At 42.7% G+C, this 14130-nt stretch overlaps 1 protein-coding gene across 1 annotated transcript in view; it reads left to right on the top strand.

Moving 5' to 3' along the window:
* Positions 1-8144: 8144 nt before the first annotated feature.
* Positions 8145-14130, top strand: part of FAM13A (family with sequence similarity 13, member A) — a gene marked incomplete at both ends in the record, with an annotated part of 28559 nt that continues 22573 nt past the window's right edge. Inside the window, 3 exons of the mRNA XM_010076351.1 lie at positions 8145-8215; positions 9824-10003; positions 13182-13368. Coding sequence (XP_010074653.1) covers positions 8145-8215; positions 9824-10003; positions 13182-13368 — 438 coding nt within the window. The remainder of the gene's footprint in view (positions 8216-9823; positions 10004-13181; positions 13369-14130) is intronic.

Raw genomic sequence — 14130 nt, forward strand, 5'->3', positions numbered from 1 at the left:
GGAGGCTTACAGTAAAATTGTGCAGAAATGTGGGTCAGTGAACTGTTCATGGACTAGCCTGGTTGCATGGTCTTGTCTGCCTTCCTGTTGATTCACCATCATTCCCTGCAGTGTATTTGTGCAGATGTTGCCTAGTCTGTGCTTCAAAAGCTCCAAACTCTCCAAAGAGGTTCTGCCTTTTCCTTTGGGAGATTATTTTGTAGCTGCATGCATTTCCCTCTCACAAGCTTTCCCACAGTTTAAATACTCATCCTGGCTTTCCATTGAAAATAGTCCTCCTCTTTTTCTTTCTGGCTAGATGTGACATTCAAATTACTGTGGGTTTTCATTACGTTCCTATTTGTCTTACTGCTTAAAACGGTCCTTCCAAGCCCTTTCCTTGAAATGATCCAGGAAGGAGATTCTCTTCAGCTGACCTTGTCAGGATTGCTGAGGAGATGGGGAGCAAAGAGTGGCCCTGAGGAAACTGATATCAAAGCAGGACATTGGAAGCAAGTTAGGAAATGTTAAATAGATATGTGGGCAACTTAGGATAGGGAACAAAGAATGAGTGTGTCCATTGGAATGAAGGGATGGCTCTCCATGGGAATATGTCTTGCAAATAGGAAGGCAACAGTCAGGAATAAACGCATAGTTGGGAGGTGAGGAAATGGCTAGTAGGAGCAGACAGGGAGCAGCACGCCTTGCAACATAAGGCTTCATGCCAAGCTTGCGTCTTTAGTAACATTGCTGAGATGCAAGTACTTGTAAATAAAGCTAACAGCTTGTAAGTCTTGCTGCTATTTATCGCACATCAAAAATGTGTACTCCTGAGGTCAGTTGCCAAGTGCAGTTAGTTTGACAGGAGAGGCAGTGCGGGCTGGGCGAATCATGGTGCTTCAGCAACTGAGAACTTGAGTGGGTGGCCAGTTTTTTCTGTGCGACACTGAATGTTCTGATTGCTGCCCCAGAGCTGTGCGTGACATATGTAGGAACAGCGTTTCACACCGTGGAAAAGGAAAAGGAGACTGGCTGCTTTAGCTGTCTGATGGTCAGATCTACTTGTATTGCTACCAGCCACACTTAGGTAGTTTGAAATACTGTTCCAGTAATCCTTCAAGTGAATCGTGAATGTGTAAAGAAATGTGAAGCTGTAAAGAGCAGTCGCTGCTGCATTTGTAGAATAGTTTCATATAGATAATTATGCAACAAGTTAATTAAATGGGAACAAGACCTCTTTAGCTTTCAAACAGTACGTAATACTTGGCTTTTGCCGGACTGAAGGAGCATTGTGTCCCTCCATAAATCAGTTTTGGTAGGATCACACCAGAGACTTGATTCTTCAGTGCTCTAGCGTGTCAGCCAGCAACAGGAATGTTTCCCTGGATGTTATTTTTAACTATAAGGCAAATGCTTGTGGTCTTAACTTCAAGTCAGAACTGTCAGAATGCCACCAATACACTATTTCTTAAAATGGCACTGATTTAGGGTTGTGGATTTGTTTGCTTTTTTTTCTTTAGACGTTGGGGAAGTCATGTCCAAGTATGGAATTAATCCCTGCTGCTGCTCTGTAAGGGAATAAACAGTCATTAAAGGTAGAAGAGTAAGTGGTAAATGAGGCAAAATGTAACATAGGTTTGTCAAGAGACATTATACTGGTATAGCCAAATTATTTTTTATAAGACTTTCCAGAGAATGGAAGAAAAGGAGCATACCTAATCTGTCTGATGTCAGCAAAAATGCTTTTTATTATGCCATCTGTATGTATGTACAGAGAAAATGGGCATTAGTACTAGAGCTTAAAAAAGGGTAAGGAGGGAGTGAGACCTATAGGTGTTTCTGGTAGGAGAAGGAGGAGGTTGCTAGTGGAGCTCCTTAAGTGTCATGGACTTTTTTTCTTTAATAGCCACTGTCGTAATAAAAGAGAATCATACTCATGAATTGGGCTTATAGCAGAAATTTAGGCAGGGTGAATGGGATGGGGGTGTCCTCTGGGAGAAAATATATGACAGTGGGATATAATATAGGATGATTGAGATCTATATATATACACACACACATATATATATAAAGGTAAGCATGAAATATAGGAGATGGAAAAAAGAGTGAGGAAGGGTTATTTACCATAAGAAATGAACCAGAGCACATATGTTCCCTCTGGTTTTTAGGCAAAGGGGAAAGATAGTTTATGTTAAGTAAGAGAAAATGTGTACAAACAAGATATGAGTGAATTTGGGCAGAAAACTGGAATTTTTGTAGCTGCCCTCTTTTGTTGGGCATTGCAAGGATGAGGTGGGCTTGAGCAGTTGTGAGATCCGGGTTTTCCATCCATTCACCTGCTGCTGGCCAGGGTTATCCTCGCCCTCTCTGTACTCTTGGTAAGACAATTTGTTGACTCAGCTGTGCTCAAGACCAGGCAAGGAGATTTCTGCACTGTTAAGATGAAAACCTTGCTGGGTGATTGATTGTTCTAGGGAGTTGCGCCCAAAGGGCATTTACATTCCAGAACCTTTTGTAACAAAATCTTGTGGTAAAGAGAGTTAAGGTTGTTAAAAAAAAAAAATTGTAGCACTGCTCCTTGTGTGATTCCGTAATAAGACTGTGCTCGCCAGCTGTACTGACTAATCAGTACTGAGAGACAGTGTGTGGTTTCACGTAATAAAGCAGCATCTGGCAACGGCAATTCCCTGTAAGCACGCTTCTCCTCACCGTGTGCAATGTGTTTTTAGAAGACAGGGAATCTGCAGTCGTGCTTCATGCTGGCGTATGTGCTTTAGATTTGACATTAGTCACGTAGATAGTTTCAGAGGAGTTTCCTGATAATTACATCCTGAGATAAGCCAGAGTGATATTACAGTGGAAAAAAGCAAAAGCTTTGTAGCGTGGAGCTTCCTTGTTAACATGCAGAGCGTTAAACTGAAATTGGGATAAGCTGACATCACAAGCAACGCCAAAAATTGCGTTAGGTATCCGTGAGTGCAGGGCGAGGCATTGGACAGTTTCGCCTGTTTTAGTACTTCTCTTGAAGGACTAATATCCTGTTGGCAGTATTCAGTGCAACACATTGTTTCTCCTTTCAACAGTTGTGATCTGAGACAACTCATTTCATATAATGCAAGTTAAATGTTGTTCGCCTGTAGTATATTGGGTAAGATGTTTTACCTTGTTCTGGGGTCAATTTTCTGAAGAAACTGAAAAATCTTGTTGTAGATTTCATGCCTGCTCAGAAATTTGCTTGGCCACCTTGCTGCTGGACGCTTCTTCCTCGGTGGAACGTGCCGTAAGAGCTCCTGAGGCCCACGGGAGAGTGCTTTTACAAGTCGTGATGACGTGGTGTGATGCACGTTCATGTCCTGCATCACATCAGCGCTGGCAGAAAATAGACACCAGGCTGCTGTGTGCCCCTGCTTGCAGCGTTCAGCTGCTGTGCAGGTCTGAGGCGCCCAGAGGAACACTTTTTCCTTCTCTGTAGAGGAACCTGCACAGCCACAGCCATCCAAATTCACCCAGCTAAATTAGGTGGTGTGTGTGAATCTCCTTCAGGGTTGTCTCTGCTCCAGGCAGTAGGTGTCAGTGCGCACCCATCGTAAAGGGTGATCCCAGCACACGTGGAAAACCACAGGAATCCTGAAGAAAATGAGACCGTTGCTTTTAGTGGGGTTAGTTTTCCACATAGTAAGAAGGTAGTGTCAAATATAACGTACTGCACTTAAAGGAAGGGTACTTGGGTCCACACTTGTGAAAGCGTGAAGGTGCTAAGAAAGCATTGAAAGTGTCTCCTCTGTGTGATGGGACATCCCAGTAACTAAGAGCACATACCTATCTTTATTTCTGAACTCATTATTTTCACATTTTATATGCAGACACAATCCTTTTCTTTGGGGAATGTGCAAGTAGTTGTCTTGAAATAGATGCCATGCAAGTCTGCAGTATTGCATGTCACAGTGTGCAACAGTTGTGGAGAGTGAACAGTATTTGGACTATATAAATACCTATAAAAAAGGAAATCCCTAGGTCAGGGTTTGGAATAATATATTCGGGAGGACTTTGGAAATTTCCCATCTGAAATGTCAAAGCCATTTTTACATCCTTTACTTTTCTGGAATGGTAAAGTGGTACAAAGTTTTTTGCATCTATTGAGGCTTTCTTACTGTTGTGCTTGACTTCAAAAAACCAAAAACAGGGAAAAAAAAAAAAAACAAAACAGCAGCTTTGTTTCCTGAATAAAGCAGATGGATTGTAAATAAATCTCAGCAATGAGTGGCCTTAGTTGCAGATTGCAGGTATCGCCTATGATTTAGGCCATTAAGTGTGGTCAGGAATTAATTCCTTGACTTCATAAATGAAAACCCAGTCTGGGAAAATGCTATGCCAGTAAGTCAGTTTGCTCTGGTTGATGTTTTTACTTTTCTCTCTTAATGCGTGCATGCTAATACATTTTGCTCAATAGTGCCTTGAATGAAAAAACAGGAGCAAGGGTTTGATATCAAACTCGTTTATTTGCGTGCTGTCATAAGATGCCCAATACAGACCAAGCAGGGTGCAGATATTGCGTGAGATAATTCTCACTCTGCTGCATTTTAAGCTTGCAGAGTTCTAGTTAGAGGGGGCAGGGGAGATTTAACGTGCTTGAAGTTGACAGAAAATACCACTCTTCTCTCTTGAGGTTGAAGCAGAATGGGAGAAGAGGCCATGCAGTAAGAGTTTACCTTACCTGTGAAGCAAAACGTTATCCAGAGCTGATGGGGCACCTTGGAAAGGGAGCAAAAGACTTTGGTAAACAAGTTAGACAACACTGGGAAGTGCTAGAGGTCAGACTTCCCAAAAGGAAAAGCATGAGGGTCATAAGAAGCCAGTTCAGAGATTTATAGCGCTTAAAACAGCTGTGTGCCTTGAAGCAGGTTTTGTGGGTGGCTCTCTGAAAATAGAAGTCCCCAGCACGGGGAAATTCTCCTGCTGCTTTCTGTCACCTGAGGAAAACCTTTAATTTCTGCTGAAAGTCGCTATTTCTCGGTGTGCTCTGCCGAAGCTGCATAATTTAATAAACATAATCTAGCTGTGGAGATAATTGACCGTACGTCACAGTGAAATGGAGCGGATGCGAGGAGAAAATAATGAAACGAAGCAGAACATGAGTTCCCATTGTTAGATGATGTACTGAGCAAAGCAGCCCTTCTGAGACAGCTGCCTGCGCAGGTGGGCATGCCAAGAGGGCTCTTCTGGGCACGGCACACCTTGCCTGCTCTCTGAAGCATAAATCCAATGGCAGAGCTACTTTTGCCACCTAGGAAGTTTGGAAAACCCCACAGGATGCACCCCACCTGCCTAGTTGCTCTTCTGGGCTGTGAAATCCTTACAGGGCTGTGCCTTTCCCTGAGTTTACTGACATGCTCGAGCACGTCCCGCTCTATCCCTGGGCAGGCTCAACTCCTAAAGCCACTGTTGTCGTTCTCTCCCCTCCACCATTTGTTTTGGATGTGAATGTCCTCGATGTAAAAAAGGTTGGTGCAGAGCAAATCTGTCAGTTTAGCAGTGCATTTGAATTAAGCTTCAAAATGAAATAGCAAGGAAAGGTAACAATTAAAAGAAGTTTGGTGTATCTGGAAAAATTCTGTTTTGAAATGTCTGTCTTATTGAGAGGGGGATAATAAAAGAGCATTAAAATATCACAGGGCTAAGAATAAAGTTACATTCAGTATATAAGGAAGCAGTATTTAGAAGGGAAGTATAATAAAATCAGAATGTCAGAGCTTCGTTTCGCAGTCATCCACTCAGCTGGCATGTAGCTTTAGACGTGTTTCCTTGTCATTGGTGGGTAGTTTGAAAGTCACTGCGTTACTGGCTCTCCGACAGAATCTGTATTGTCTGAGTAGGGCTTTTCTGGATGCCACAAAGTAATTGTTACCCAGATGTGTGTCATTATGAATTAGCAAGGTTAATGGACTAAAAACTGAACCGGTGTTAATAAAGCACACGCTAAGTGAGAATTGGACAACTACAGAATGTATTGGGGTTTGTGAAAATTTTTGACATTTTACTTAGATATTTTTGCAGCTTTATCTTTTGTTTCTTCTTTTTAGTACTTTTTGTGTAAAGGAGCTGGTGGGTGTTCAGTGATGATGTGAGTGGTTTGCAGAGGGTGACTGCTGGCTTTGAACACTGCAGACGGAGTTAGTGGCATGAAGTTTTCTTCTTCTATCCTTTCATTAGGCTAGAAAGAAACGGGAGTTTGCGTTTTTGCACAGTATTAATTCTGTTGGAAATAGAGGGAAGAGCTGTTTCCGGAGATTTACTGTCTTGTGTGATGGGTAGTTATACGTGTGTCCTAGGGGTGTTTTTTAAAAAGCTAGAATCCAGACAATCCTAGCTCCCTCTCCCCTGCCACTTTCCTGAGCTGAAAACAGAGAAGAAAGGTGTGATATGGAAGACACCCCCACTCAGTGTGTATTGCACGTAAATATTATAGAAAGTTGATACAATATTAACTTACTCCCACACATGTAGAAGCAGTAGCCAGCGGATGAATTGTTATCTTATAATGTGGTTTAGCCTTACCACACTAGCATCTTACTTGCTAATCCATCTCCCATGGGAGGCCAAGCCTTAAAAAATAGTTTCAGGCTGGGAAGAAGCCAAATATTTTATGTAAGTGAGCAGAAAAGCAAGTAGGGTGCTTGAAATGTGCACTTTAAATTGCAAAGCCATCCAGTAGTTAATAGTCAAGATGTTATGTGTGGGAAGGGAGGGATCTTGCAGGGTTTTTTTTCCTATGTGCAAATTGCATGTCCATAATAAGAAGTAGAGTATTACTTGTTTGTATGTCTTCTGTTCATGAAATCATCTGAACGACACAGCTGCCTGGGTGCTGCGCAGGCAGTGTGACATACACTGGCAAATCTGTGACGGAAGCATTTTGCAAGTGTAATTTGCAGCAAGGTGTTTGTGGGGTTTGTACTTCACTACAGCAGTGAGGCAGTTTTGCTGGTTTTGTTAAACTGGCTGTAGTGGCCCCTCGTTTACCCTTCTCGTCCTCTGTCGCTTGCCTTCCGTGAGAAGTGACACTGAAACCCAGCAAAGCCACAGAGCAGTTATCATCCAAGAGCGCTGCATCTTCTTAGCTAGCACTAGATCTGTATGGCAAAGTGTGAAATATTCAAGGGAAGCAGAGGGTAAACCTTCGGTTAGTTGAGGGAAGTCAGCTGTTGCAGACCCCAGTCTGCATTGAAACAGTTTGGGAGAAACCGGTAAAAACTGAAAGCGATGAATAGCTATAGCTGTTTGGCAGGAGGCACACACATCTTGCATCCAGCCTGTCCCGTACCCTGGCCACGCAGTGCCATTTTATTGAGACATGTCAGCCGGTCGTATGGCTAATTCCTCCGCTGATACAGGGAAAAATCCAAGTGAAACCACTAGGTCTTGACTATTTGACTTAGCAAAGGTCACAGGAGTGATGAACAGGCAAACAGTGTCACCTTATCTGCAGAGCCAAGTCAGCGTGGGGGAAGAGGGGGCAGGATGGGACTCGGCTTGGCAGAGGGAAGAGAGCAGTGACAGCTGTGCAAGGTGGCACGTCAGCTTGTTCAGAAGGGCTTTAAGCAGCAAACAATGACACCTATGATTGTGTCAGCTCTTCCTGAGCCTGACAACAGACCGAGGGAATTGGGAAAGAAGAGAGCATATGCTTTATTTCTAAAAATGTGAAACAAATAACATGAATATTAGAGAACGGCAGGAAGAAAACTGTGCAAAGTCTGTATTTTGTCTTTGTCCTCCGTTAATATTTAAAGATTCTTAACATTTAAGTCCCCTTTCACAGTGTATACATTTTCAAGTTGGCCTCAAAAGGCAAGGACTTCTGTGATGAGGCTAAAAACAACCTGCAGCAGCAGAAGGCTCAGAAGAAAGCAAAAAAATCTGCCATGTGGTGAAGTTGAAATACTTTCTGTTAGACCTTGGCCTACCACAAGGGAATGACAGGGAAATTAATTCTTGAGGATGTTGGCATTGTCAAAATGCTCCACGTCACTGTGGGAGTGAAAATTCCTTAAGGGGAAAGCTTGTGGCATGCATATGCAGTTCTTGAGACAGCTCAGGCCTTTAAATCTTCGTGCAGCAACGAAGAAGGGACTTTAAGACCTTATTGTGATAATTAGGTCTAACTTTCTCCTCTTTTTTTTCTTCTGCACAGTGCCCACATATCGCAAGTCAGTAATAACGTTCCTGCTACAGGAGAGTAAGTGTTTCTTTTACAATTTTGTAGATACCTTTTTTTTTTTGTATATTGGAGCTTTTTAAAGGAGCTGGTTATTCTTTTATTTCTCTTTAAGGGTTGTTCTTGCACAAACAAAAAAAAGACAGTTCTTTCCAAACCAAAGCATTTGTAATGATAATAAATCACTCCCTCCTGAAAAATTCTCAGCCTCTTGGTTCTTTCCTCATACTGTGCCTGCGATGTCTTAGTTAGGCAGAACTTGCATATTTAAAGAAGCTGTTTGCACTGTGTCATCCTCTTGCTCCTGTTTGCACCATGTTGCATCCCAGCAGAGGATGGGGCTTGACCCCACTACCATAACTGGGAGCAGCAGAGCTGATAAGCTGGAACTGGAAATTCCCAATGGCTGATGGGTTTGCAGAACTGATTCTTATCGGTACGTGAAACACAGGCATATTTGCCAAGTTGAACCTTGTGGTTTTTTGCAGTTGCTAAGATGTTCTGACTTTTTCAGGATCTGCAGTCTCAGCAGACTTACAACTATAGCAACTTAGCAACAACTTTTGTAAGTTCTCTGGAGAAGTCAGTCCAGGTACAGATTCCCATACTCATAGCTACTCAGCTGAAAATTATCCAGCAAATCCTGCAAATAATTTTTTTTAATTATGGAAAAATCACTAAAAGCTATATATGGGCTTTGGACAGGCGTGTTTGAAAAATGAATTCTTCAGCAGACTACTTAAAGCATTGCAAGGATCAGAGATGGGGTGGGGATGTACAAAACTGTGTTTCCAAATGATCTTTTCGGGGCGGGGGAGGGGGAAAATCAGATTTTGTCCATAAAAACTTCCTGTGATTAAGAAAGGAAAGAAGGAAATACTACAAGAAAATAGTACAAAAATGAAGGAGATTTGGTTGTGTTGAAAGTTCAGGTAGTCTCACATCTTTAACTGATGCAACTGCAGAGGGTCCCTTGCTGTGGCCTGTGTGGATGCCCTCTTACTGCCAGTGGCCGTGATGGTGATCTCACAGCAGTGTAAGGCAAAGGTGGTTGTGGGTGCATTCATGGCACAAGAACAGTGCGAAAACAGCATGAACTTGGAACCAAATAACGTGCTCGGTCACCGGATTAAGCATAGGAGAGGTTTGTAGTGAGGTACTGTTTGCGTGTTCTCATCCCCCTGTGAGACAGCAGTGAATCACCTTCTTGCAGATGATGCCTTACTGAGCTCGGGTTGCACAAGAGGCTTGACCAGTGTCAGCATGGCTGGGTATCAAATACAGTTCCATCAGGGCAAGGACTGTTAAAGTGGAGGGTCAAAGTCAGGCACCAGTGTCTGTGGTTGTAGTAAGTAAAATCAGCTGTTTTACTGAAGGTTCAAACATCCCTAGAAATAAAAAAGAGCAAGATGAGTTGGGGAGGCTCAGCTCTTCTGAGGGACCTAAACGTCAAGGTGTTTGAAGATTTTGGCTTAGCTCTTTGCAGATGTCACAGCCCTAGGACATTTTATATTGCCTTGCCATTGTAATAAAACATAAACCTTGGATACCCTTGCTTTGTTTATGGTTGCAGAGAGGGAGCTCCACAAAGTCTTTGAGCTCAATTGACCTTATTTTTCGGCTTGACAGGTATTTAGAGAAGACAATCCGCTCAGCCGTGGAGCAGCATCTCTTTGATGTTCATGGCTCAAGCGGCCAGAGTTCAGAGGACTCTGAATCGGGAACATCTTCAGCCTCTTCTAATGTGTCTGCCAGGCAGAGGAGGCGACAACACAAAGAGCAGGAGGAAGCCCGGAGAAACAGAGACATGTATGAGCCTGATTTATTTGTTTCGGAAAGTATATTTGATTAAGTGTATCCTAGTCATGTCCTCTTACCAAGGCAATGCTTAGCTCTGTTATGAAATGCACTGGCCCTTGCCCTGAGTTGAAAGTGGAGAGCAGACCGGAGTGCCTGTGCAGAGCTCCACTGCATCAGTTAGAGCTGGGAAATGTGGAGTTTATTAGAGGTCATGGAGTGGGGCAAAGTGTGATAAGAACCCTTTTTTTTTAACACAGTATAGTAGAGTTCTTAATTACAGCATTTGGAATTGTTCAATGGCAGTATTTGTTGCTTTAGTGGAAATCCCCAAGCAGTTGGCCCTATTGCCTGTAACTTTCTCTAGATAAAAACATTGGGTTTAGATGCTTTTCTGATTTCAAAATGCCTTAAAAAATGAGATCAAGTTCTCCTTTTGTATGTGGAGGCACAGCTTGTGTTTGGGTTTATTGAGGAGCCCTGGGAGTTCATCTGAAAGTAGAAAAATCTTCCTGTTGATTAATCGGAATTAAGAATTTTTATTCACCCTGTTACCCAAAGTTCAAACATGGTTTAGTGGTGAATTTCATGAGATGTCTATCAAAGAGTAAAAATAATACCTGTTTTTCCTTTCCTACTCCTCTGCTTGTGGCATATATTGTGTGGTACAAATCTGTTACCACCACAGCCTTAACAAACACTTGCCCAAGGCATAGCTGTCTTTGAGGAGCTGTAACTACAGACTTTGCAGGTCAGTGATCTAATCAGTGCTTGCACGTATGTCTAGCTTTAACACTGCACTGTTTTGTGTAAAGAATGTGTATACTTGACTTGGATTGCTAGGATTTCAAGGTAGATTCTGAATAAACATCTAGACTCTTACCCATTTTTTCTGGGTGCTGAATTCCCCAAATCCTATTGGATCTGCAACTTCCTATACAAAGCCACTTTATACAGGTGCATACCCATCAGTACCTCCTGTTAATATTGCAGCCATGCTGTTTCCCAAAATGTGTCAATGCTACCGTTGTAAAAAAATCCACAGTTACAAAATAAAAAGCCATTTCCATAGTGAATGAAAATAATCTGTGAAGATGGACGGGGAAAATGGCACTTGCAAGTCACCAGAGTATCTGACAGTAGCTCCGAAGTAGTTTTTCTTGTTGAGTAGCCCTGCTGCCAAGCATCTCAGGTAAGTAGGTCAGAGACTGGCTAGTGTACGTGTTTGGAAGCATATAGTACTGCAGGCTTTTTTTCAACATTGCATTACAGAGCTGCCCTTAGACAAGGTTGACACAGTTGTTCAGGTTCAGTTTGTAAATCTGGAGCCAGGATTTAAAGCACACTGGAAGTTTTGAAGGCTGGCTAGGGTTCAAATTGTTCTTCTTGGTTCTCCTTGGGGTGAATTATCAAAATTAGGAATTCTTTCAAAACTTCTTTCTGTAGTTGTTGTTTGGATTGTCAGTGATTTCATCTCCTTGCCTTGTGATGGATCACAAGAGGATTTGTGATGTCATAAGATGAGACTTAGCTAGGAAGAGTGTTTACCACCAAAACACATACGTGAACTCCCAGGCTTTACAGACTATATGATCTACAGGTTATGTATATTTAATTGGCCTGCTCAAGGGTTTGTAAAAGCTTCCACAAAGGTAAATGTGTTCTTGTATACTTGAAGGAAGCCTATAAACAGGAGGGGAAGTGACTGTTTACAGGGGTTGATAGTGACAGGACGAGGGGGAATGGTTCTAAACTAAGAGAGGGGAGATTTAGGTTGGATATTAGGTGGAAATTTTTCACTCAGAGGGTGGTGGGGCACTGGAACAGGTTGCCCAGAGAAGCTGTGGATGCCCCATCCCTGGAGGGGTTCAAGGCCAGGCTGGATGGGGCCCTGGGCAGCCTGCTCTAGTGGTTGGCAACCCTGCCCACAGCAGGGGGGTTGAAACTAGGTGATCTTTAAGGTCCTTTTCAACCCAGGCCATTCTATGATTCTATGATTTATAATACCTCTTTGTATCTCACATCCACCAACAAGATGTAGGAGATTCATGATCTAGAAAATCACTGAAACTTTCTAGTTTTGTTTTTGATCTGAATACTTTGTTATATACTTTGTCACTGTCTGGATACTCCAGAGTAACTGGTTTCTTGTCACACCAGCACAACCGTAGAGGAATTGTCCTGCTGTTAATGAAAGCAAGCTTTGGAGTTGCACAGCACTGTATAAGGCAGCCACATGTACAACAGTTAGCAAACATTCCAGTTTCAATGTCAAGTGTAAGCAGCCTGCCTTTAGCCTCCGGCAGGGTAGAATAGTGAAGAATGAGATGCATTGTTTTTCTCCTGTTCCCATAATGTAGTGATGTGTTATGTATGTGCATCTTCATTATTGCACAGAGGGAAGACTACTGAACAGGTTGTGAAGGGAAGGCTGCATGCTGGAGGATCCAGCAGGCTCATTGCGCAGAGCAAGATAAGCCATACACCAGGCTACTGGAAAACATGCTCAAGCCCTGCTAGCCCACAGAGTCCCTGCTCATGTGTGGTGTGATGACTTAAAGCTAGCTGTCCTGTTCACTTCCCAGCATAGCACAACAGTCCTCTCTCCTAGGAGGTGTGTTGCCATTGCAGAGGCGCACTCCCTTTTCTGTTTTGTCTAATTCCCAAACAGGAATCAAGCATTTGGCTAAAGCACCACAGTCCTGCTCTGGCATTTGTGAGTATGAGTAAGAGGGCTCATTATGCGGTGTCATGCACCAAAGGAGATCCTTGAACCGCAGCTGTGAATCACTTTTCTAAATTAAAAGCACGTGTCTCAAAGGAAAATAACGCTGCATATTCTCTATAAAAATACCACAGACAGCCAGGAGCTAGTCCAGCTTCTATGTGAAGTTAATGGGATTCTCTGCCTTGACTTTAGTGGGAAATGAATCAAGTCCCAAACATTGATCCTCACAGCTTTTTCACCTGAGGTGTATACACGTGGCTTTCACTTCTCAATGGGATCCGGCATTGCAGTGTGTGTGTTGTTTGCTGCAGTAGGAAGAACCAGAGATACTGGTTTCATAGGGCGTGGAAGATGTTGCCGGAACTGCACCAGTCAGCATGATGCAGTTCTCTATTGCTGTCATAAATGTAGCGGGAGAGTGTTTTAAACAACTTCTTGTTGTAATGTCCCTTTTCTTTTTAGGGAAGTTATCAACAAAGAAAACATTCCCTCTGGATTCAGCAATCTTGAAGACTGTATTCTAGCTGCTCAAGAAGTAGAAAAATTGCAAGACAACAGCTCCGGATATCTTGGTGAAAGGAATAAACCCAAACGTCAGAAATCCAGCACCAAGCTTTCAGAGCTCAATGACAACCAGGACAGTCCTGTGGTAAGCTGGAATGCTGTAGTATTTGATGCCTAGTACTAGGGTGGGAAAAAGTCTTTTTTGTTTCAGTGCACATCTGGTTCCCTTGGGTAGCCATTTTTGCCTACAGTACAAGCATAAGTTGGTATTTTGGACTATGGGGAACACTGGATCCAACTCTTGTAACCTTTGTGATGAGGCAACTGAGAAGCCATATTTCTGCTGTGATCGTCTTACTCCATCCATAGCCAGTTCCTCTTTCCACAACTTTTTGCTTTTTTCTTCTGAATTCAGCAGAGCATTTTGGAAAGAGAAAAGGGAAGTAAGTCTTTTTCCCAGTCTTTCAAATCTCTCAAGGAGGTTGGAACCTCAGATGTAGGTGCACATGTTTAGGTCAAGTTTATTTTTGTATTCCTGCTAAGTTCTGAAACTGTAGATTGCAAGTAATGTCTTGATAATGAGATGACAAATGTGTTTTATTCCTTTTCCCTAAAGCCTGTGTGTTGATGTGGTGTTTGCAACTTGCAAAACACTTTGGAGTGTGTTGGTTCAAAAGATGATCCCTCTAGCTACCCTTTATTGAGGAAGTGAATGACTCTGATATCCTAAAAATCTGCAATACTGTAGAATTTGCCCAGCATATTCTTGTGTGACCTTCACAGTAGAAGACAGTTTGCCAATGTTTACAAGCTCTAGAATAAAGCGGATGCACCCTCCTTCCTTCTCAACAAGACCGGGCACTGATTATAGTGTCAGCAGTTGAGAAACTGTACTGTGCGTGCTGCA

Source organism: Pterocles gutturalis, unplaced genomic scaffold, assembly GCF_000699245.1.
Source record: "Pterocles gutturalis isolate BGI_N339 unplaced genomic scaffold, ASM69924v1 scaffold23968, whole genome shotgun sequence".
NCBI classification, from domain to species: Eukaryota; Metazoa; Chordata; class Aves; order Pterocliformes; family Pteroclidae; genus Pterocles; species Pterocles gutturalis.